The sequence below is a fragment of the Natator depressus genome, chromosome 16, assembly GCF_965152275.1.
Source record: "Natator depressus isolate rNatDep1 chromosome 16, rNatDep2.hap1, whole genome shotgun sequence".
Taxonomy (NCBI): Eukaryota; Metazoa; Chordata; order Testudines; family Cheloniidae; genus Natator; species Natator depressus.
The window spans coordinates 16,784,865-16,811,042 of NC_134249.1; the positions used below are offsets into that span (position 1 = coordinate 16,784,865).

Here is a 26,178-nt window from a genome sequence, read left to right on the forward strand (position 1 = left end):
AGGGGGAGTGGAATATCCTACTGCTCACTGAGCTGGTCCATTGTCGCAGGCATACATGTATTAGTATACTTTGAACCGGGGCATTAATATTGTGCTTTATTGGCAATAAACCTGGCTGAGTGCCTTCACCACTGATCTGAGTCTGTGGTCTTCTTGACAGGTTTCAGAGTAACAGCTGTGTTAGTCTGTAGTCGCAAAAAGAAAAGGAGTACTTGTGGCACCTTAGAGACTAACCAATTTATTTGAGCATAAGCTTTCGTGAGCTACAGCTCACTTCATCGGATGCAGCGAGCTGTAGCTCACGAAAACTTGCTCTTCTTGGGCAGTTTGATCAGAGTCTGCTATACTGGCTACCTGGCCAGAGCCAGTGCAGCACACAGAGAGAACACACACAGAACCAACAACTGACAACATCACTTGTGTGTCTGGCTGAGTGCATACAATCAGAACAAGCATCTCAGTTTTTCAGATGCTAAAATGTGATCTTTGTAGGCCAGGATTAGCCAGCATCCACTTGTACAGTATTATTAATCCCACGCATTCAAAAATCATGAGTCAGACTCCCAAAAAATCAAGATTGATTTAAAAACGAGACTTTAAAATAATAAATTTTGGATTCTTTTTATTTGCCTTCTGGTGTTTGAGCCTCTAAGATCTACAGTTTTCAAACTGGAAACATTTTTTTTTTTTAAAGTGAGAGATAAGATTCTCACCTAACAACCTGACTCCAGGAGCTGAAAGTTTAAGTATCATAACAGGTTGCAATACCACTTGTATCCTCATTTTCTGATGAGTCTTTATAGAAAATGTAATGAACAAACCCTACACAAAGACTAACTTTACTTGCACAGTCACAGCAAATTATTTACATTCTCTTCATCTATTTATAGAAAAATGCCATTATCTTACAACAGTTAAATCATAAAATGAAGACATATGTACAATTTTCATCTTGTCCATCAACATTCTTATTATTATTATAATATTTACATAGAAATACTTCCAAGAAAAAAGGAATATATGATCTGTTGAGTATTTTCTCTCTGCATTATATTAAAAAAATTAAGAAAATCTTAAGTGTATCACTTCAGTTTTCATAGAAACATTAAAAAAAATGTTGTATAAAAGATTAAAACAGAGTAACCCGAACTCCAAAACTACTAACAGTTTATGCAGGACATATTACAGCTGTTTTAAAAACAAAATAGCTGCTAAAACTACAATTCAGGCTTCTACAATTCCTCTGCAGCAACAGAAGATGTCACAATCATCTAAAACAGTGCAGCTCCCTGATTTCTTTTAGTTGTTATTGGATTATCAACTGTTGCTGGAGAAATACCCAAATTTCAGGTCTCAGCAGATAAATAGCTTTCTAAACTGAATTCATGGAAGCCCTAGGGCCTGTGTTTGCTAGAGGTCTGACTAGATGACCACAATGGCATCGTCTGGTTTTAACAACTATGAATAGATCATTTGGATATTGAAGAACTGGCAACATACCACACTGGGCATACACTAAGCATAAACGCAGAGTTTGACACTAGAATAAGCCGTCTTATTAATATAGTTTTCTGAACTAAACTTAAACCCTTCCTTATTCTGGAACAGTTTTCAGTTGTAGACAAGCCCTTAGGAAACAACCTAAAAGTTTTTACTCATAAAAGTTAATACTTTTGATTAAAAAGAAAAACATAAAATGCACAGGCCAATAAAAACACATGATGTACCTAAGAGACCACACTATGGCTCCTCTATGTATTTGGACATTTTATAAACTGATACTATTTAACCAGAGGCCCAGAAATGCTCCATAAATCTTCAAAAATTTATTACTCTAATACTTCTACAGTGCCCAATGTGGGCTATGTAATAAAGATTCTTAAGTCCACTTTTCTGAAGAAAATTCTTCAGATCAATAGAGTGTTTATAAACTTCAGTTATTTGACCATTTTTACTGTATCAAAATCAGTTGGGTCATATAAATGATTAAACTGAAATGGATTTGTCTTAGTCAGTCAGAGCAAAGGGGGGGTGCAAGGAGAAAGGGGGCAAGTGTGTAGTTACTGACTGACCAGTGTAACAGCTTAAATTAGCCATATAGCAATCAATTCTCCGCAGTCTGGCTAACAGTACACTGGTTCCATTAATATTCCAATGTTTCAATTAGGTGGAAAATGTTTGACAGAATCTACAAAATCTTAGTCATTAGATTTCAAGTTGATTTATCCCCAGTTGTTATCTCTGAAAACTAGTGGTACCCTCTACTTACCTAAACAGTTTGTTGCATTTTTTTAAATACTGAACACAGCAAATTAAAAAAATTCTACTTACACAGACTTAAAATAAATGGACTTTTTTTTTTTTTAAAGGCAGATTTTTTTTAAAATGAAGATCCTAATTTGACGTTAGAATGCTGAAAACCTAAATTCACTCAGACAGGCTTACCCAGGACTTCTAGCAAATTTGTAATGAATGAAGTATTCAGAAAAAAATATTGTTTTTCAGTGTTTCCACAAGTCCAGTATAAAGTGACCTTTAGCTTCCCCAAACAATCTGAAGATAAGGTTAAAAGTCTCTAGTAACAAAGATACCGCAAAAAATAATCTACATTTACTTCTCTCCAATACAAAACAGGAGAAGCAGGCATGCGTGTGTCTTCATTCTTCCCATTATTTCATGGTCATGTACATTCAGTTTCTGATTTAACCCCAGTTTAATCAGAATCCATTTTTCATTTTGGGGGTGTGCAAAGAGGGAGCATTTTGGAGGATAATCAGTCATTGTCATCAACATCATCTTCACAGTTGTCAAAGATGTCGCTAAACTGGAAAACCTTTTTCTCGCAGCTGGAAGACGACCTGTCCCAACTCTGAGGACCCTTGTGCCTTTTTTCTAATCTTTCCTCAAGCAATGGAAGTGTCTCAGCATAAAGGTAATCGATTATTTCTTTAAAAATGAACAACACTCAGTTTAGTTTTAATTTCATCTTGGTCTTTTCATTAGCAAACTGTTCTCTCAAAGGTTTGCAAAACTAAACATATTGTGACTTTTTTTTGCTTATTATATTAACAATTGCATTTATGTGCTAAGAGTATATGGTGCACTTTTTGCAGACAATCTCAAGGCACCATATTAACATTAATGTTTGCAGTGTACCCCCATAAGCATAAGATCTGTTTTACTGATATCAGAACTTTGACAAAGAGAAGTGAATTGACTACGCTTAGGGAGCAAGTCAGCAAGTTGGAAATAGAACCCAGAAATCCTGAGACTCTTAGTCTTCTGCTCTAACCATGAGTTTGTTCTGCATAGTCTTAATCACAGACTCAAAACGGAAATTTTTCTTAATATCAGAAAGGTATTATGTGATGGATGCTGTTGAGTGGCAGATTAGAGGACTAGGAGCTCAGACTCCTGAGTCCTCTTACTTGCTGTCAATGATTCACTGTGTGAATTTGAGTAAATCCCTTAACCACATGTAAAATGGGGATAATAATACAATCTTACAAAGTGTTTGGTAAGGCTTAATTCATTGTAAATGCTTTAAGAACCTTGGTTTAAAGGTGTGATGGATGTGTACAACACTATAAAAATGTTGCAACAATCTCCACTTAAATATCTGATGGTTTAAAAAGGAATAATTTAATATAATCTTTTAATGGGAAACCTCAATGCCCTACACCCTTCACAGTTTGGTATTCCACCACTGTCATTTGTTTGTACCCATCAGGGCTCAAATTGGTTACCAACGCCTTTTTCATTCTGCCTCCTTGTTTTCCAGAATCTAGGCTTTTTATTTTTAAATTAATTTTCTAGCTGTTATGGTTGCTGAGATAGCATTGAAAATGTGAACTGAGTTTATAATTGATACACTGACATCTGACTGCATTTGCGGTACACAAAACAATTGCTCTGATAGGTGTGACCTGCCCTATTCATCTCATACAGTGGGTATTAATTCAATATTGTTAACAGTTTCATGGCTCCTCAAAGCATGCTGGAAAAGAATATATGAAGACCTGCACAATGTATAATGACCCCTCATTGTGGCACCATGAGCAAGTTGACTTGGAAAAAGCACCACTTCATCTCACCTCAAATCAAGAAAGAGCCAAGCTGAGGGAAACTAGCAGAGCTCTACAAAGCATATAAACTACATTGCCACCCTTATGGAGCCACGTTCAAGAAGCCCAGTGGGACACACATGTCTAATACAGGGCAAGTCAGGTCCAAGTTTCCCCAGCAGAGCCCATGGGCATACTTGGTCTCACTGAGAGGAAGCCAAGCATACAGACGATGCATGACCATATTTTGAATATCTACGAGGAGCAGCATATCCAATGGGTAGAGCTTGCACTGGTAATCCCATCAGTACACAATTATACTCTCCAAGGAAAGTAGTACTAAAAGTTCCAAGACTAGGGTGGTTGGACAATGCAGACTGACACTGTGCAATGCATCAGTGATTGGGTGCTATTGTGTAACTATACATCAAAAATATTAAACAATCATAGAATGTGTATGATCTTAGTCAAATTCTATAGGGAAAACCCTGACAGAATGACACACAATGCAACCATAAATATACTAACCGGGAAAAGTCTTCGTTTGCCAAGAAGGGACACTGGTAGCTTTTAACTTGTAAAATCTGGCTTGAACATAGGCTTCAGGGACATCTCTGAGAAGAGAAAGGTTCATAATTAGTGATACAACATACTACTGGGAAGTTTCACTATTATAATGGCGTCCATTCATGGGAATGGCACTTTTTGCTCCAATTAACTAACCTCTCACAGTGTTAGCTAAAATCTTTTTGGTCTTTAGACCACTGAATACAGATCCCAAATGAATAAAAAATATTGGCCAAGACACTCTTGTCCCTTTAGCATTAGTACATCAAGGCTAACACTGGAATACATGAGGCTGTATGGGTCCAAATCTGTGGATTCCTTTGTAGCACAAGCCAGATAAGATGTATAATAAATGCTACTTGTTTGTGGCCAAAAAACAAACAAATGTTTTTACCCAATTATCTCACAGAGCTCTTCCCAGTTCACTTCGTTAGCGTCTTCCACCTTCATTTCATACAATCTGAGAATCAAAATACAGAAGGAACTTATAGGGAGATCTGAGATGGCAGTTAACTAAACCCTGAGTCCATGTTCCTCCTCCCCATTACAAGACACAGCACATTTTGGGCTGGTAAAATCTGTGTGCAAATGTGCTTGTGTGTTAAGTGCATAAACTGTTAATGCAACATTAAGGTTGCCAAATTAAAACAAAGCTACATGAAAACATCTTCTACTCCTTGTCCTCACAACAGCATTTTCAAATACTGTTTCATGTGCACTGGCAAGACTTACACTGTCTATATCCATCTATTGTCTAGTCTATTGTATTATAGATTTTAGGCTCCATGGGGTAGGGACCACCTTTTTGTTCTGTGTTTGTACAGTGCCTAGCACAATGGAGTCTATGACTAAGGCTCTTAGGTACGATAATACAAATAATAAATTACAATAAATAATAAATAAATAATAATAATAAGTTAAGGTGCTAAAGTAGAAGCACTTAGTTAATTAAAGTCCTTTTTTTGAATTGCTTATATCTTTCTGAAAGTTTTATCTATTTGCGCTGAAATTTTCCAGATTGAGTGTGCTCTGATTACAAGAGTAGAAACATTTTTCTCCAAGTGCCAGCCATGAAGATTCAGCCTATACTCTTTCCATCTCATGCTTCATTACCAGTAGATAAAGGTGCTGCAAGTCAAATTAGGTCTTCAATAATACTTAACATGCATGCAACTGCCAGTCTTCAGATCATGCTCTCATTCACCTGTGGCAAAACCACTGAAGGCAATAGGATTACACAGTGGTTACTGATTGGAATTTAAGTAATTTTCTCGATGATGCACAAGATGGAAAAGAACATAACTACTTGCTCAATATCAGCTGTGTTGGCTCTGTAGGACTAACAAGAATAAAAAGAAATGGACAACAAATATGAATCTGAACATACACAAGGAGCAGCTCTGTTGAGCATAAAAGTACTGTTTTTACATAGTCAAGCCACAGTCTAAGTCCCCAGGATAACTATTAGGGTTCTTTATAACTGTTTTTCTGTTACAAAATACCTGTATAAACATTACAGAAACCTAAGTGTGGAATATAACACCATGGAGGTTACTGTCCTTTGAGTTTAATAATCCAGAAACCTCCCACTCCTCACTTTTCCCTTACATGTACTCTAGATTTTTATTTTACTCGCAGGTTCTTATCAACCAGGACACTTTCATAACATAACCCATGATCCCTAGACAAAAACCATAGAACATGCACAAATATGATCCATACCTTTTAATAAGATCGATTTTGACCTGTAAACCTTTAGTCCCACCATATACTTTCTGCCCATTGGACATTTTCTTTGTTACAATTGAAATCCTAGGGAAAACAAAGATAAGAAAAGGGCATTTTCCCACCATGTCGGGGGGGCGGGGGGGAGGAAGAGGGGGAAATCATCAAGGTTGCGGTTTAAAAAAAGATCTATTTTTGTTCCCCATTAAATTAGAGAGTTATGTGTTTTGTTAATTGTCTTATATGGCTCTATAGCTTTGCTTTTCCCTTTAAGACCCTTTCTGCCCTACCTGCCAATGGTTACACCTCTCTTATGAGCTTGCTAACATGTTTTGTAAGTGAAAGTGTTCAGATCCAAGAGGCTCAGTCTAATGCAACATTCAAATCTAGGGGGCTTGACTCTCTTGTCACTTACATCAGTGTAATTCATAGAATCATAGAATATTAGGGTTGGAAGGGACCTCAGGAGGTCATCTAGTCCAACCTCCTGCTCAAAGCAGGACCAAACCCCAATTTTTGCCCCAGATCCCTAAATGGCCCCCTCAAGGATTGAACTTACAACCCTGGGTTTAGCAGGCCAATGCGCAAACCACTGAGCTATTCCTCCCCCCAAATTCCACTACAGTGGAATTACTCCAGATTTTCACTAGTGTAAGGACAAACTTTGGTTCTAGATCTCCTATTTCTTAAAACTTTTACTTTCCTGTCATTTCACTAACAATTTCTTTTCATTACTATGATGAAAACCACCAACTGTGCCTATGAAGTTGCCTCCTTTCTTTAAAAAAAAAAAATTCATAATATGTAACACCACACTGTCACAGACAACAATAGAATACGCCCAGACCATGCAAAGACTTAAGCGTGTGTGTAATTTTACACGTGAAAGTAGCCCCACTTCCAGTTATGCACATTCTTATGTCTTTGCAGAATTGGGGCTATAGTCTGTGCACAGGTAAACAAGTTTTGGAACTGAAAAAGAAGAAAGTCTTTTTAAACCAACTGATGTGACGTATCTATTATGACCAGTTGTTTAATCATGCAAACATATGCCACAGTACATCTAGCTTGGGGAAAGGGAACAAGAAGGTAAGAGAGGTAACTCCAGAAGTGTGTATTAGTAGCCAGACGCAAAATAAACCTTACCATTTCTGTTTACATTGTCTCCAATATCTGGTTCCCACTTTAGCCTCTATCTCAGTCCAAGATATGTTCTTGTACAGTTTTTCACGTTCAACTGAGAGAGTTCCATCTGAATTCTCTGCCCGTAGCAAGGATGTTATGTCTTCCAAATCAGCCCTCTTCTGAATGGTCTCCTTCACTGCTTGAACTAGCTTCTGTGTCTCCTCCTTACTCCAAGGACCAGAATTAACCTCTATATTGTTAAATAAAGTTATTGATTTATATAGCACCTCTCACAAGTGAGTAAAATAAAGAGAAAAAGAAGTGTCTGATCCTGCATCACAAGTGAACAAAGGACAATACCAGGAGCCAGGAACTCCAGACCTCCATTCCCGCACCCATCACTAACTCCTTCAGTAGATTTTGGCTAAGTTACCTAACTTCTTTGACTGAAGTTTTCAAAAAGGATACCAAAAATTAGAAGCCTAAATCCATATCCAGGCATACAAATAAGTGGCCTGATTTTCAAAAGTGCCAAGCACCTCAGCAATGCCCACTGACTTGAGTAGACGTTGCTGGGTACTTGCCATTTTTGAAAAGTTGAGCCTCTTATTTGCATGCCTAAATATGGACTTAGGCTCCTAACTTTAGGCATCCATTTTTGATAACTGGACTCCGTACCAATTTCCCTGTCTGACAAATGCAGATCATACTTGCCTACTTCACCCAGGAGTGTTGTGATACCTATTGTTTATATAACACATTATATTTTCAAAGTGCAGTGCAAAGAACTAATTAGGAAAACAAGAAAAAATTGTTATAAGCTAATGCCATCTGTTGCTTGTAGTAAGAGCTGGAAAAATAGAAATGGACCTCCTAAAGAAGAGTGATTTTTTTTCTCAATATTTGCTGATGAATTATAGCTTACCTTAAATTACAATGCAGTTTCAAACAATGGCAACTTTTCAAACATTCTGTATCAGAATATGGCAACTAGAGTGTGTGGGAACTAGAAGGGAGGGGAGGGGGGAAGAGATATTAGATTAATGCACTGTTTGGGCTTCAATCTCCAATTTAATTTCTCCAGAAAACACCACGTTTTCTTGACTTTTCATAAGTACTAAATTGAAAACATAACAGGAATACTTGTACAGTAGCTAGTGTATATGTATTACTTATTTGTGCTAACTGGAAATATGTTCCTATTTTTGCAATGGAGGAGCATGGGGAAGTGACACATACTAATGCGTCTACTTTTTAACACCAGCCACTGTGTTACAAAAGCCTCCCAGTGAATATTTTTACTGCCATCCCATGAAGCAAGGAAGATCTTTCCTCTCTGCAGATTAGAGTTATCAAAAAAAGTCTTTTCATTTTTGAGAAACAGCAAAACAAAAAAGTATACTTCCCCATTTATTTGGTTAAAGGGACTGCAGCCAACTGAATCTGTCTTAAATATAATGTGAATTTGCAAAGGGTATATTTCCCTGTACATGGAAATTACAGATATTCTCATAGCTAAGGAATGCCATTATATACATTATTATGTAATAAGTCAATTGATTGTATTTAGTTAGGCCTGTATACAGTTGATTAAATAAGTAGTTCCTGGATCATTCCATGCCAGGTGCTGCTCTGTTTTACATGTAGTGTAGCAACCTGCAACTCCTGAGTAAGCAGTTGAGCAGATAAGTGGAATTTGATAACCCAAGAGATTGCTAGTTTAGCCACACTATTTCCTGTGATTTCTCTCTCACACATCAGATCCTGAAGCACTACATGAAACCCTTGGCAGAGGACAGTTCAACAGCAAGAGAAATTTGGCTCACTAAATTGTATTCCTTTGTATTTGTTGGCTTGTGAAAACTGTGGCCTTGTGAGTAAACATTTATGCTGAGATAGTCAAAGGAGCCTAAAATGGTAGGTGATCTGAGTGCCACTGAAATCTAGTGAGAGTCAGGCACCCAGGGCCAGATTTTCAAAGGTGTCTAGGCACCCAATGACGCAGCTAGGCAAATCCTGAAAATCCTGCTTAGGTATCTATCTGCATTTTTAGACATCTATATACCTTTGAAAATCTCACCCTAACTGCCTTAGACTTAAACTAGAAAACCAAAGGAGCCTATCTAGATTTTGAACATAAACATAAGAATGGCCATACTGGGTCAGACCAAAGGTCCATCCAGCCCAGTATTCTGTCTACCGACAGGGGACAATGCCAGGTACCCCAGAGGGAGTGAACATAACAGGTAATGATCTAGTGCTCTCTCCTGCCATCCATCTCCACCCTCTGACAAACAGAGGCTAGGGACACCATTCCTTACCCAACCTGGCTAATAGCCATTAATGGACTTAACCCCCACGAATTTATCCAGTTCTCTTTTAAATCCTGTTATAATCCTAGCCTTCACAACCTCCTCAGGCAAGGAGTTCCACAGGTTGACTGTGAGCTGAGGGAAGAACTTCCTTTTATTTGTTTTAAACCTGCTGCCCATTAATTTCATTTGGTGGCTCCTAGTTCTTATATTATGGGAACAAGTAAATAACTTTTCCGTATTCACTTTCTCCACACCACTCATGATTTTATAGACCTCTATCATATCCCCCCTTAGTCTCCTCTTTTCCAAGCTGAAAAGTCCTAGCCTCTTTAATCTCTTCTCATGTGGGACCCATTCCAAACCCCTAATCATTTTAGTTGCCCTTTTCTGAACCTTTTCTAATGCCAGTGGTGTCACTTATTAAATAAATGTCCAAAACAAAGCTGAAAATTGAAGGAAAAATAGTGCATCACTTCAGCTCTGTGCCTCTTATAAGATGTGCTTGTTCTTATCAATTTCATATAAAGATATAGTTAATCATGTAGGCAGGACTTGATGAAATTCATCCTAGTGTACTTAAGAAACTAGCTGATGCAATCTACGTGAGGTCCCAGAGAACTGAAGAAAGGCAAACGTAGTACCTATCTTTAAAAAAAGAAAAAAAGAGGACCAGGGAATTATAAACTGATTAGCTTACCTGATTTCCAGATACCTGGAAAGATACTGGAACAAATTATTAAACAAGCAATTTGTAAGCATCTAGAGGGCAATAGGGTTAAAAGGAATGGCCAACATGGATTTGTCAAAAAACAAATAATGCCAAACCAACCTAATTTCCATCTTTGACAAGGTTACTAACGAAGTGAATGTGGGGAAGGGGTAGACGTGACATATCTTTATTTTAGTAAGGTTTCTGGTACAGTCCTACATGACATTCTCATAACCAAACTAGGAAAACGTGGTCTATATGAAATTAATATAAGGTGGGTGGCAAAACTGGTTGAAAGACCAAAGTCAAAGAGTAGTCATCAATGGTTTGCTGTCAGACTGGAAAGGCAGAGCTAGTAGGGTCCGACAGGGGTTAGTCCGTTCTGGTACTACTAGCCAATATTTTAATTAATGACTTAGATAATGGTGTGAAGAGTATACTTATAAAATTTGCAGAGGACATCAACCTGGGAGGGTTTGCAAGCACTTTGGAGGACAGGATTAGAATTCAAGATGACCTTTACAAAGCTGGAGAATTGGTCTGAAATCAACAAGATAAAATTCAGTAAAGACAAGTGTAAAGTACTACACTTAGAAAGGAAAAATCAAATGCACAACTACAAAATGAGGAATGGCTGGCTATGGATCTAAAATTGAATACGAGTCAACGATGTGATGCAGTTGTGAAAAAGACTAATTATCATTCTGGGGTGCATTAACAGGAGTGTCATACGTAAGACAAGGGAAGTAACTGTCCACTCTACTCAGCACTGGTGAGGCTTCAGATGGAGTACTGTGTCCAGTTCTGGGCATCACACTTCAGGAAAGATGTGGACAAATGGAGAGAGTATAGAAGAGAACAACAAAAATGTTAAAAGGTTTAGAAAAGCTGACCAATGAGGAAAGGTTTAAAAAAACAAAACAAAACAAAATGGACATTTTTTGTCTCGAGAAAAGACTGAGCCGGGACCTGATGACATTTCAAGATACCCTCTGGCCCTACATTTCTAAAATTCTGTGCACCGAAAACAGTGATTTGGAAAAGCAAGAACCCATGCAACCTCCTGAACCTCCAGAAAGAAATCAACCTCCTGAACTGTTTAATTCCTAACATCCAAAAACTATACTAAAAATACTTGCTAGAGTAGTAAATTAAAATGTGAACTGTTATTTTTAAATGATTCATATTATGTCTTACGGGACTTAATCTGAGAATACTTCATTGCAACTGAGTGGGTACTGCGGGACATCATCTCAGAAATTTTCTTCCAGTTGTTGCCATGTATAGCATGATACTTCTTTAATTTTTCTTTTTCGTCCTCAGAATACCTAAGATAGCAAAAAGTAAGTACAGGTTTCAGAGTAGCAACTGTGTTAGTCTGTATTCGCAAAAAGAAAAGGACTACTAGTGGCACCTTAGAGACTAACAAATTTATTTGACCATAAGCTTTTGTGAGCTACAGCTCACTTCATCGGATGCATTCAGTGGAAAATACAGTGGGGAGATTTATATACATAGAGAACATGAAACAATGGGTATTACCATACACACAGTAAGGAGAGTAATCACTTAAGGTGAGCTATTACCAGCAGGAGGCGGGGGGGGGGGGGGGGGGACCTATTGTAGTGATAATCAAGGTGGGCCATTTCCAGCAGTTGACAAGAATATCTGAGGAACAGTGAGGGGTGGAAGGGGGGAATAAACATGGGGAAATAGTTTTACTTTGTGTAATGACCCATCCACTCCCAGTCTCTATTCAAGCCTAAGTTAATTGTATCCAGTTTGCAAATTAATTCCAATTCAGCAGTCTCTCGCTGAAGTCTGTTTTTGAAGTTTTTTTGTTGAAAACTTGAAAGTTGAAAGAATTGCAACTTTTAGGTCTGTAATCGAGTGACCAAAGAGATTGAAGTGTTCTCCAACTGAATGTTGTAATTTTGAATGTTATAATTCTTGACATCTGATTTATGTAATTGCAAATCCAAAAAACCCTAGATTGCTATAGATGAACATCAACTTTAAAAAGTCTGAAAAGATACCTGCTCCTGTTATAAGTAGTCCTTTGAAACAGACTTTTTCCTCTCTCTAGTCTTACACTTACAGGAATATTAGTTTTACTTTGGCTTTACTCACTGTCAAATGCACATTTTCCCTGTACAGTCAGTCTCCCCGTTTACATGAATGATGCAACAAGGTAGAGAAAAATATTTTAGAGTAGAAAAATGTGATTGTAAACCCGTAGACTTGGCAGAGGAACTCTGACAGAGGCAGTACTTGGAGAGATTACACTTTATTCATGCAGTCATTATGAGACATGGAATTTTCAGACTATAGGACTAAACAATTTATGTTTTAAAAGGAAAAAAAAACGATCAGCAATGAATTATACATGCCACATTTTGTTTTTAAATGAACCCAAATTGACGGCAACCATAAGAGCTTTTTCTTATGCAGTGTCAAACTCATCAAAAGATGTGCGTTGTTTAAGATGGCCCCTCCCTCCTTGTTCACACAAACAGAGTAGCAATCACAACAGAAACTCTGGAGTCGAAACTCACAGATGAGCATTCTCGGAGAGACCCTCAATTCTGAAATGCACTTCTTCCCATTCTGCCAAAACCCAGATTTTTTAACCTTCCAGACATGCTGTAAGGTCCAACTTTTTGCTCAGATATTTGTGTAGGGGTTAGATTGAGGGCAAGACAGGGTGTTTCATTACATGGGAGTTGCAATGTAATAGTAATGGAACTGGAATCAATTAGGACTGGTCAGCAGAACAGTGTAAATTCATTATTTTGTTTTAATAACTGGAAAGTTCTCTCACATCAGGGGAGGGGAGTGGTCCTCTTAGTATATAGGTTTTTAAAACTGAAATAAATTAATGTGTGAACATCTGAGACAATTTGTGAATTCAGATGCTGCCTGAATTATTTTCTTACCTCCCTTTATAGTTGTTTGGGTCAAACATCTTCCTTGCCCGAAAATATACCTGTTTCCAGGGCCGTGGAATCCCTTCAGCTACAAGACAGACAAATAATACAGTTTAAAAATATATTTGACACAGAGGAAAGGCTACTGAGGAAAGTAACATAACATAGTAATGAGAAAAAGATCAGTGATTTTATATAATCAGTGTAAAAACACATTCTATGGTGCTGAAGAAAATGGGGGTGGAAAAAGGGGTTGGGACCAATTTGAATTGAATCTTTTGAATAGTTTTGTCAAACAGTTAGTACAACACAAAATAAATGTAGTATGAAAAGTCATTTTGAAAGCGCATTAAATAGATAAAAGACACAGATGAGAAAGTATGCTATTTGAAGCATCTGCTTTTTGAAGAGAAAAAATGGTTTGATCCTGTTTTCTAGCACACATGAAAACGGGGCTTAGCAAGTAATTTGGGAAATCATCTAAAAGTTCAATAGTTAATTTTCCAAGATAGGAACAAAGCAAACAGAATTTTACACACAAACATTTTGACTAACTGCCTCTTTTAGTAATCTAATTTCCTTTGGTTTAGGTCAACACTGTGCACGGAATTTGCCAGCTTATCATGTACACTGAGAACAATGGTTAAGATTTGCAAAGCAGCCTAAGGGATTTAGACTCATCGCAACCATTAATAAGCCTCCTAGATTGCTCTGAAAATTTCAGCCAGTTGGTTTACTTATTGCCCAGCCAGTAAGAAATGGCACAAATTGCACCTTTGGATCATAATGGTTTTAAAAATCAATTAATCTTGCTAGGGGACATGAAGTTGAATCCCAACCTCCAACCCCATCACAAATGAACGGAGTTATTCACAACAGCATAAAAGATATTTTACCAACTATATGTAATCTCAAAATTGTGTTTCTTTCATTTTAATAAGATTTACAATTGAACATTTTTAAACAGATCATTTTACAAGACATGCAAATGATGCCATCATATACTGGAGGGCAGGATCCATCTGCCTAAAGTGGAACTATAATTAATACTCACCAATCTTCATACCAAAAGCATATTTTGTTTTTAATTTGGTGATGGCTTCTTGCTCTTCTGGGTACCGGTAGGTAAATAATAGTTTCTCTGCATTCTCTATTTCTGTAAGCGATAAAAAGTCTTCAACATTCTTCTGTATTTGAGTATTTTCCTTCTGAGAAAACCTGCCAAACTTGATAGGCATACCTGGAATATACAATAAGTTAGGTTTAGGAAAACAAAAACCTCAGACAACTCATTTGCATTACATCTTGAAAAGACAAGTTTACAGGAAATCTTGGCAAACTGATGATAAGATAGCAATTAACAGAGAAAGGGAGCAATGAGAGATGATTTAGATGTACCCTCGTGATTATAATTTGGGTGCCAGGATAATGTGCACCAACAAAGACTGAAATAAGAGAAAAATGGAACTGGGAATAAGCACATAATAGAGCTGTGCACAGATAGAATGCAACAATCATTTTTAACAGAATATAACGCAGAACAAGGAAACAATATTCAGACAATAAATGTTTTACATCCCAAAGCAGAGGCCTTCAATCTGTGGGGCGTGCCCCTCCTAGGGGGGCGCGGAGTAATGTTCGGGGTCAGGGGGGAATGGAGCCTGGACCAGCCCACACAGGGGGAGGGGAGGAAGCACTGCCCAGCTCCACTCATGACTGCTGCCTTGGCTGCCACCCCGCTCCCAGGAATCCATGCCGGGGTCCTGGCTGCCAGCCCTGTGCCTAGGGTCCCAGCTGCAGCTGCCAGCCCGGAGTCCCCGCTGCCCGCCCTGGGTTCCGTGTCCAGTCATGGCTGCAGGCCTCAGCCACTGGCTGAACATCTGCTTCTGCCCCCACCCCCAGCTGTGGCCCCTGCCCTGGCCTCCTTACCCCTGTCCACATCCCCCCTCTCGGAGCCGCAGCCCTGCTCCTAGCTCTGGGGTGGGGGGCTGAAGGGGTGCAGGACAAAAAGTTTGGGGACCACTGTCCTAAAGAAATACTCTAGCTGGAGCTAAGTCAGACTTTTTGTCTTTCTATTTAATAATTTTAACCTGCTGCTATTCCACTGGAATTGGAAGCTGTGATAGAGTCTCCTGCATTTCAATTTCCAGAAGCCAGATATTTTGGACATGAAAGGCACTATATAAAATCTCCTGTTTATTCTCCTCTATCCTATTACTTTCAGTCCCCCAATCCATACAGTATCCTCCTGGGGGTTCACCTTGTTCTTTAAACTTTTTAAACCTGATCAGGTCTCTCCCAGCCATCTTTAGGACTGATGTTTCTGACATTGTCCACACTTGAGGAATAAACTCCTCCAGTTTCCTTTTGAGAGTCTCCAAATCCATTGCTGAATACATGGAACTTTCAAGGAACTCTTCATTATTCAACATCATAGAGTTTTCAGATTCTGTAAATCCAACATCCTGGTCTTCCTCATTTTCAGATGCCACAGACTCTGGTAACCTGGTAAAGAGAAGAATTATATAGCTCAATGCTGTAGATGATTATCAACCTCCCTATGATTCTTCAGGCAAAGGGTAAGGGACTACATTCCTTGCCTCATCCCAACCTGTTTCTAACCTTACACTATAGCTGTAATTCCATTAAGGAATTCTGATACCAAATCCTGATCAAATGGTTTGTCAAGGTCATCAAAATCCCCAACATGTAAATGTAGCTTATATCCATAGACGTTTTGATGGAGGCTACTACTAAGAGAGATGCTGTTGCCTTATAACATTTCCCTTTCTCTCTGTTACTAATACCTTTGATTATTCATAGTGAAATAATGTTTAGAACATACTTTTTACTTCACCAAATGCAGTAGCTCAGATAACTATGTGATGGATGCAATAGAAATGATGAGAGAGAAAATTCAAGCCTTACTTTCTCTTAGCTTCTGAGGTTGCTTGTTCAGAGTGTGACTGGGAAGGGAAATCAATCTTTCTAACTGGTACCACAGTTTCTTCAGAACAGCCATTATTACCCTCTGAAGTAACCTTAGAAATGTCAGCAGTCACATCCAGAGGATTTTCATCAATTACTGAAGAAATCTTTGTCATATCAGCCTTATCTTCTTTGGAGGATTTTCCACCTTCATGGGTTTTGTGGCATTTTTTAGGCACTATTGGGATGCTCATTTTAGTAGATGACCCTGACATCATAACCTCATCATTCCTTTCTTGAGAGGACGTAGAATTTTGTTCTGAATCTGACAAAAACGATGATGTGAAGGTTTCATCTCTGGTTTCTTGTGTATCACAGGGGCTGGTCTGTTTTCTCCTTTTTTTCTTTTTTTGGCTTCTGCAATCATTTCCAAATGCATACAAGCCAGGCAGTTCGTTTACCTCATCCAGCTCTTCTGACAAATTCTTTTTTCTTTTTTTCTTCTTAGCAGATGCATTTACATAAATATAATCAACACTCTCCAAAGTTGTGTCCACCTCTTGGTTCACATGGATACAGAGTACATTATTTTGCTCCTGCTCACTATCACTGTGTTTCCGTTTCTTTTTTTTCTTTGTTTTCTTTTTGGAAGCATCTGTTACAGTTTCATTATTAATTTCACACTTCCTACCGATACAAGAATTATCTAGCCAAGAGTCTTGTTTCTCTTGCTTGGTTTTCTTTTTTTTTGATTTCTTTTTATGAACATCAATGTCCTGGGAAGATTGATCTTCAAAGAGCAAAGGAGAATGAGGGCAAACTTCCACACTCTGCATACATTTCTTTTTGTTGCTTTCAAGGCTCTCGCTATGTTCTCTGTTTTTCTTCTTCATCTTTATAAAGTGCAGGATACGAAAATAATTTGTACTTGCTTCTTATGTCTGCTTCACTTTCCCTGAATAATAAAAAGAAAAGAAGTTTTACTCAAGTGTCATAATTTACACAAGAAAACTTCATGAAAGTCAACAACATACAATTGGATATCTTGATAATCTCCACATCAACACCGTTAAATAGAGTTACATGGAAGAAAAACAAGGATAGTTAAAATTACCACTGGCACTACTTCAGAGTCATCCAGTTTTCCTAAAGAACCAAAACATTTAAGCTGTTGTGCTTTCAAATGCAATTTTACTTTGAAAAGTGACTAGGTAAAAGTTGGTCTAATAAGTGTCTAGAGATGAAAGTATACCTGCCATCCCCTGCATTCTCGACAGATTAACTACACAGCTGTTCTTCTCTGCAGACTCAGCTACAGTCTTCCCTCTGAACCTGAGACACAGACTGTTCACTTACAGAATCTACATGGAGACATTCCTCTCTCAACAACCTTGTCTCCCCAACAAGCTGGCCCCAAACAGCCACTTGGTTATAGGATTGTTCAATTTTCTTATCAGCTTTCACTCCATCTGAGACCTTCTCAAAGCTATCCACACTGGATCTTTCAAAAGGAAAGTCAGTGGATCCATTCACAACAGTAAATTTCTGGCTGTTAGGAACTGAAACTTTCTTGATTAAATCACTTTCACACCCTTCAATTGTAGTAAACTGCTTGCAAAGACAACCATGAGGATTCCTTTCCCTAGGAGCTTTTCTAAGCAGCACTTCACTCCTCACAGAAATTTTGCCTTTACCCTCTTCACCTAGGGCTTGCACTCACATTCACGATCACCTTTGGCTCATCAGGCGGATTCCTACACAATTCCCTTTCAGGCAAACCCATAGACTCCCTAGATAAAAGATTAGAAGCATTCTTCTTCCCTTTGCCACACACAAGTTCAGGAATCTTTTCCTTCTTGCTATAAGTTTCCACACCATCAGTAACACAATTAAATGACCTCTCTGCTCTCCTTGTTCCCTGGCTAGGGTATCATCCTGATTAGACAGAGTTGCTACACCCTTTCCCAGCCACACATTAGCAACAGGCAAAATACAAGCACAAGAATTATCTGGTCTCTGGGATTTTGCTTCAACACTAACTGGATGCAACCTAGTTACAGTGCCATCTCTCTAGCAGATACAAACTTAGGACCATTCTCTTCCTGGGCCTTAATTGAATTCAGAACCAACTCTGAGACAACTGCACTACTCTCTGCCATCACAGGCTGAAAGGTACCTTCTGTCTGCTCCACAAAGAAGAGCTGGAGACACATTATCCTTTACCAGACACACAGCTTGGGATCTCATTTCCCTTGTCCCAGCACACAGGGCTGTTCACAGACAACTGCTTGGAGACCGGGTTAGCTCCCTCCATAGGCAAGTCAACTCTCCTGACAGACACAGGTACATTTCCTTCACTGTCACAATTCTCCACACAGGAAACACTTAAGGTATAAGTTTCAGAGTAGCAGCCGTGTTAGTCTGTATTCGCAAAAAGAAAAGGAGTACTTGTGGCACCTTAGAGACTAACCAATTTATTTCAGCATAAGCTTTCGTGAGCTACAGCTCACTTCATCGGATGCATTCAGTGGAAAATACAGTGGGGAGATTTATATACATAGAGTACATGAAACAATGGGTGTTACCATATACACTGTAACAACAGAGTGATCACTTAAGATGAGCTATTGCCAACAGGAGAGCGGGGGGGAAAAAACCTTCTCAGTTCTTGATTCGTAGCTTTCTTTCTTAAGCTTATCGCCTTTTCTGAACACAAACCTTCCAGGGCTTTTTTGCCAATGCGCTCATATGCTCTTCGCTCACCCATTGCAACTGCTCTTTAACCAACCAAACTCTCAATACCAAAATTCAAATTTGGATACCGTGGAGTTCTGACTTAAAGTTTAATTGACCTGGTTCTGTGGATCCAAGCATGACTACGCCACTGTAACGATGCTGGTTCTGGTGGGACCCAACTGAGTGTGCCAATTTAGGACAAATTGCTTAAAGCAGGGCAGTTACAGCCCAAGGCTGGGGTTTCTATGCACACCAAGACAAACCAAACCAGCTAAACAGAGAAGCCTTCAGTTTTACCCCACTGGCTAACCACAAGTCACACAAGCAATTCCCTTAGACACTCCAGTTTCCCAGTATCACCACCAGTGCCACTCGTTATGGGGACAGATAGTTATGAAAACCAATAAGCCAGTAAAAGAAAAAAGGTTCTCTCGATCCCAAAGGGCCAAGCCTCAAACCCAGGTCAATATACAAATCAGATCTTACCCACAAATCACGCTGTTGCCAATCCTTTAGAATCTAAAATCCAAAGGTTTATTCATAAAAGGAAAAAGATACAGATGAGAGCTAGAATTGGCTAAATGGAATCAATTACATACAGTCATGGCAAAGTTCTTGGTTCAGGCTTGTAGCAGTGATAGAATAAACTGCAGGTTCAAATCAAGTCTCTGGAGTACATCCACAGCTGGGATGGGTCTTTCAGTCGTTGGTTCAAGGCTTCAGTGTAGCAAAGTTCCTCCAGAGGTAAGAAGCAGGACTGAAGACAAGATGAAGGAGCTGCAGCAGCTTTTTATATTCTCTTGCCATGTGGTCTTTCTTCCTTTGTTCCAAAGACAAGCTGTCCATCACATGGCATGGAAAAACCTCAAAGTTCTGTCCATAGGCATGTTCCTGCGTACCTTGCTGAGTCCCAAGGCGTGTCTGCCTTCATCAAGCAGGCTAGGCAGAGCTGACACCACCTCGTCTGGGGTGTCACCGAGAAGCATAGCCCAAGTTTGAAATACAAACAGCATAGAGCCAATACTTATAACTTTAAATACAAAAATTATACATGCATACAGATCACATAGTCATAACCAGCAAACCATAACATTGTCTTAGACACCTTATTTGACCCCCTTTATACAAAATTTGGTGCCACTACAGGACCTTGGTTGCAACCATGTTCTATATGGTCCCAGTTCAAGTCAATAACGTGACACAAGGTAGTTACCACCTTTGTAAAGGTTAAGGCTTGTCTGGACATACTCAAAAGGTTTGTTCCTAGTGTAGCTGGCGAAATGTTTTTGAGAGCATCAAGACTAGTATACAAAAGCGATAAAGCTTTTGAGTTAATTAGCCATCAGTTAACCCAAGTAAAAATCTTCAGTAGGGACAAACCCTCTGAGGGCTTCCTCTATTCCTTCCCCTTTTTTCTTCGAGAGAGACAAGATGGGTGAGATAATATCTTTTATTTGGACCAACTTCTGTTGGTGAGTGAGACAAGCTTTCAAGCCACACAGTACACCATTTATAGCTGCAGCTACGTTAACTAAATGAAGAAATCAAGCATGCTGCCATGAACCATTGACTCTCTGGCCTCTCTGCTGAGTCTGCCAACAAAGGAACTGATTAGTCAGTAATAGTTTTTATCATCTCATTACCTGATACATACCCCTAAATTAATTCACACCAACAGCCATTCCATGGCCAGACAGTAGTTACAAGAGAATGGTAGGGCTGAATCACATGCCCACCGTAGGGAGGCAAGTTACTGTGTTGAAGCTAGTACTGCGATTCTTCCCAAAATACCATCCCCAGCCGCACTTACTCCCGCACAAAGAGCCTTGGTTCTGGTGTCCCAGTAACATTCTGCCCCAAACCATTATGCTTTCTGCCCATAATCCTCCGCAGCACCACTAGCCCCGCCTTCCTTCCTTACTGCCCCCAACCCTTCATCCATCCTTTCCTCCCTCCCCGCCCCCAACCTTCCCTCCCACCACTCACCCCCCTCACTGCCCCCAATCCTCCATCCATCCATCCCCCATCCCTAATCCTCCATCCATCCCCACTCGCCCCTTCACTCCCCCAACCGTCCCACCACTCGCCTCCTCACTACCCCCAATCCTCCATCCCTCCCCTCACTGCCCCATCCCTAATCATCCATCCATCCCCACTCACCCCCTCCGAACCCCAATCCTCCATCCACACCTTCACACATCCCTAATCCTCCATCCATCCCCACTCGCCCCTTCACTCCCCCAACCCTCCCACCACTCGCCTCCTCACTGCCCCCAATCCTCCATCCCTCCCCTCACTGCCCCATCCCTAATCCTCCATCCATCCATCCCCACTCGCCCCCTCACTGCCCCAATCCTCCATCCATCCATCCCCCATCCCTAATCCTCCATCCATCCCCACTCGCCCCTTCACTCCCCCAACCCTCCCACCACTCGCCTCCTCACTACCCCCAGTCCTCCATCCCTCCCCTCACTGCCCCATCCCTCATCCTCCATCCCTCCCCACTCGCCCCCTCACCCCCCCATCCTCCATCCCTCCCCTCACTGCCCCATCCCTCATCCTCCATCCCTCCCCACTCGCCCCCTCACCCCCCAACCCTTCATCCCTCCCCCACTACCCTCACCCCAAAACCATTCCGCTTTCCGCCCCGCATCGCCATCACTCCTCAGACCCACCATCTCCCCGCTACTCCTATTTCAGGCCGCTCCCCCCGCCCCGTACCGGTCCGGCTCGGCTTTCCGCAGGACACAGGAGCACCACCAACGCGCCCGCCTGGCTCCCGGAAGCGCCCGTCGCCATCGGGCTTCCCCCGGGCCGAAAGTGTCTTAGCCGAGTTCCGCTGCCCCATGGACCGGAAGTGTCCCCCGCCGGACCTGAGGCGGAACGGAGCCGTGTTCTTCTGTCACGGGCTGGCGGCTGCGCTGCTTCCGCTCGGGAGGGGAGAACGCGGGGCCCCGCCGCGCCTGCTCCTTAGCGGGCTGGGCCTGGCCCACTGGGCCTGGGTTCCACCCGGGCCCTTCCCGCGAACCCTCGGGTCTGTGGTGAGCCTGGGCCGATCCCCTCCCCCACGGGCCGGGCCAAGCCCGCCCTTGTCCCGCATGGGGCGCTGCTGAGCCCATCGGCTTCGTCCAAGGGGAAACCTGCAGAGCCCGACACGTCCCATGGAGGCCTCAATACACAGAGGTCCCGTTCCCCCCCCAGCCCCGGTTGTACATCACTGGTACCAGAGCCTAACAACCGGCCTGGCACCCTGCCTACAACTTCCTGGAAACCTGCCTGGGGAGCTGCTTTTGTTGGTCAAGCTGGCAGGAAGGTCAAAAGTAAACACGTGGCCAAAAACTGTGTTTTAAAGATTTCCATTCTCGCTTTGCGTGAGCAACACAGGTGAGAAAATATTTTAAATCGACCATGTCATTAGCTGGTGGGAAGGCCTGCTCCTGCAGATCACTTCACCCGGACACAATAGTGCACCTGCCTGCAGTACAGAAGTTTCAAAGACTGTTTTTTTTTTTTAAAAAAAGAACTTGCACAGTTGAGGTGCATGGTGCTCGTTTGCTTTAAAAAGCTAAAAGCAGAAATATCCATTTGCCTGTCACATCTGGTCAAAAGCTCATCCAGCATGATGATCATCAGTGATCTGAAGTGGAACATCCAATTAGGATGTTTTGATGTAAAAATGCAGCTAACCTTGCCGAGTGGGCATTTTGCTTTTCTACTTTGTCCTGCCGATCACAGCGACTAGTAAAAGTGTATGTCCTGCTTCTTTTCGTGGTTGCTGTCGGGTCAGGTAAGTAAAAGATTTGCTTAGCGACAACATTTTAAGGATGCATTTCCTTCAGAAATAAAAAATTTGAATCTTTCAGTGAGGATTATAGCCGTCAGATTCTAGTGGGGGTATAACAACTTTAGGCTGTGATCCTGGAAAGACGTACACAATTTGTTAGGCTCAAATAAATTTGTTAGTCTCTAAGGTGCCAATAGTAATATTCGATCTTTATACACAGATACTTAACTTTATGCACTGTGAGCAGTGCAAAGCTAAGGCTGGGCACAAGTCTTTTTAAGATTGGAGTCTGTGTTTTTTTGAGTAATCTATAGTTGAATGTATGCACAAGGTTTAATGGGGCTTCAGTAGTATTTGCCAGAAAGATGCGTTGGAAGTATTACAAGGAATCTAGAATTTTCACTCTGCTTAGTGATTAAGAAGCCTTAAAATTGATTAATCTTAAAAGTGATTGATTAATCTTAAAAGTGATTAAGAAACTCAGTGATTAAGAAGCCTTAAAATCCATGCATTCTTTACAGTCCAGGACACAACTGTATGGATTGGTATTTAACAAACTTTGGTGTGCAAGTACCTTCATGCATGAATACTACTCCAAAGCCAGGGATAAATTTCACTAGTTCTTTAGCTTCTAAAAGTTAAGAAACACAGATGCTTGCTAAATATTGAACAGACTTCCTGAGAAGAACAAAATATCCCCGCCCCGTGTCAGGGACAAGAGCAAGATGGCTAAAATAGATAAGTTGAGAAAAACAGGAAACAGATGAATGGAAGAGATGACATGTATTACTGTGCGTGATCTGTGCATGATTGATATGAAGGAACCAATTAGGATGTTTTGATACAAAAATGCAGCATGCATATAGCATGAGAGATCAAATATGGACAAGGAAAATTAATGATTAGATATGGGCATCGTGCAAATGTACAGGTTATATAAGGGTATAAAATGATGTGAACTATTGAAAACAATCAGAGCAATGCAGGACACACACGACTGACCCAGTAAGGACGTGGTGATGAAAGAAACCGCCTACCTGCTCCCCAGGACTGGTAACTGATCATTATCCTTTCCCGTTTTACTTATGCACTTATATTTTATGCTTGAAGGTAGTAGTATATTGTCCTAAAATTCTCTTAATAAAGTTTTGAAATTGATTAAGCTTGCTAAATTGGTGTGGAGCATGTTTTTCCACTCAACAATATTTAACCAGATATTAACAATAGATCATAGTATGAGTCCAGTTCAAGGAGAGTGGTAATGTGAGCAGTTCCTCAATAGAATCATCCGTGTGTGCTTCTTTTACTAGTTACAACTTCAACTCAGAAATCAAATGGCTCTCCTCTTGTCCCTCCCTCTCTGACAGTCTGGCTGCAAGCTAACAGCAGACAGAATTCCAGCAAACCCTGATGAGTCTACTTTGACAGCTTCCCATTTGCCAGGGAAATATCTTTTACTGGACCAACTTCTGCTGGAGAGAGACAAGCTTGCTGAAAAGCTTGTCTCTCTCACCAACAGAAGTTGGTCCAATAAAAGATGTTACCTCACCGTCACCCACCTTGTCTTTCTGTTAGCAATTTGTATTGTCAGGTTGGGATATAATCAGTTCCCCTGTCATTTGTTGAGGCATTCACGTGGAAAAGAAAGCACCGAAAAAAGAGGATTATAAAAATACCAGAGTTGGCTGGGGGTGGAGGGAATCAGCTATATTACAGGTTCCAGGTACTACCTGATACGTTTCCCCCCGTAACTGACTAGGTTTCTGGGAGGTGGTGTCCCTTGTAACCTTGAGCTAAGGCAGCCCTTTAATCTTTCCATGGTTTTGGGGGAAGCAAATTGTCAGTTTTCAGAATGGAGAGATAAATAGTGATGTCCCCCAGGGGTCTGTTCTGGGACCAGTCCTATTCAACATATTCGTAAATGATCTGGAAAAAGGGTAAACAGTGAGATGGCAAAATTTGCAGATGATACAAAATTACTAAAGATAGTTAAGACCCAGGCAGACTGTGAAGAGCTACAAAAGGATCTCACAAAATTGGGTGACTAGGCAACAAAATGGCAGATGAAATTTAATGTTGATAAATGCAAAGTAATGCACATTGGAAAACATAATCCCAGCTGTACATATAACATGATGGGGTGTAAATTAGCTGTTACCGCTCAAGAAAATGATCTTGGAGTCGTTGTGGATAGTTCTCTGAAAACATCCACTCAATGTGCAGTGGCATTCAGACAAATGAATTGAATGCTGGGAATAATTAAGAAAGGGATAGATAATAGGATAGAAAATATCGTGTTGCCTCTATATAAATCCATAGTACGCCCACATATTGAATAGTGTGGGCAGATATGGTCACCGCATCTCAAAAAAGATCTATTGGAATAGGAAAAGGTTCAGAAAAGGGCAACAAAAATTATTAGGGGTATGGAACGGCTTCTGTATGAGGAGAGATTAATAAGATTGGGACTTTTCATCTTAAAAGAGACAACTAAGGGGAGATATGATTGAGGTCTATAAAATCATGACTGGTGTAGAGAAAGTAGATAAGGTCCTGTTGTTTACTACTTCTCACAACACAAGAACTAAGGGTCACCAAATGAAATTAATAGGCAACAGGTTTAAAACAAATAAAAGGAAGTATTTCTTCACACAACGCGCAGTCCTGTGGAACTCCTTGCCAGAGGATGTTGTGAAGGCCAAGACCATAACAGGGTTCAAAAAAGAACTAAATAAGTTCATGGAGGCTAGATCCAGCAATGGCTATTAGCCAGGATGGGTGGGGATGGGGTCCCTAGCCTCTGTTTTTACCAGAAGCTGGGAATGGGCAACAGGGATGGATCACTAGATAATGACCTGTTCTGTTCATTCCCCCAGGGCACCTGGGACTGGCCACTGTCAGAAGACAGGACACTGGGCTAGATGGACCTTTGGTCTGACCCAGTCGGGACGTTCTTATGTAGGTTGGGCCCGGGTTTCCTCCTCCAGCTGCTGCTGCTTTGGAACAGTAAAAGGCCTGTCAAAGGGCCAGTTCCCCAGCAGGGCAGCTGCAGGGGTTAAGGAGGGAGGCGGGGTTAGTGCCTGGGACCCCCCGCCCCTTAGTAATTTTCCCCACGCCCAAACTCTTCCTTACTAGACAGAGCCTGTTAGCGTCCTTCGTTGTCCGGGCAACGGGCCGCTCCATCACTGCGCGGGGGGGGCGTCTCCTCACAGCGGTCCCTATTGGGCCCCCCAGAGCTGTAGCTCCGGTGGGGTGGGTCTCAGGGCCGGGGTCTCTGCCTCTCGTCTTTCCTCTGCCC

The 26,178-nt window shown here is 40.8% G+C and overlaps 2 protein-coding genes across 3 annotated transcripts in view; one reads left to right on the plus strand and one right to left on the minus strand.

Moving 5' to 3' along the window:
* Window positions 1–602: 602 nt before the first annotated feature.
* On the minus strand, window positions 603–21,975 carry TTF1 (transcription termination factor 1). 2 transcript variants are annotated; one of them, XM_074974013.1, is made up of 11 exons: window positions 21,818–21,975; window positions 16,361–17,315; window positions 15,693–15,937; window positions 14,487–14,672; window positions 13,442–13,520; window positions 11,703–11,833; window positions 7,503–7,731; window positions 6,354–6,443; window positions 5,026–5,091; window positions 4,593–4,678; window positions 603–2,946 (listed from the first exon to the last, which is right to left on the minus strand). In XM_074974013.1, the coding sequence occupies exons 2-11, from the start codon at window positions 17,251–17,253 to the stop codon at window positions 2,774–2,776; spliced, it is 2,178 nt and encodes a 725-aa protein (XP_074830114.1). In that variant the 5' UTR covers window positions 17,254–17,315; window positions 21,818–21,975; the 3' UTR covers window positions 603–2,773. The 2 variants fall into 2 exon arrangements, with proteins under 2 accessions (XP_074830114.1, XP_074830115.1); XM_074974014.1 differs by having other exon boundaries at window positions 21,772–21,915.
* Window positions 21,976–22,042: 67 nt separating this feature from the next.
* CFAP77 (cilia and flagella associated protein 77) overlaps window positions 22,043–26,178 on the plus strand; it is a 103,883-nt gene continuing 99,747 nt past the window's right edge. The window contains exon 1 of the mRNA XM_074974017.1: window positions 22,043–22,883. Coding sequence (XP_074830118.1) covers window positions 22,848–22,883 — 36 coding nt within the window. The 5' untranslated portion in view covers window positions 22,043–22,847. The remainder of the gene's footprint in view (window positions 22,884–26,178) is intronic.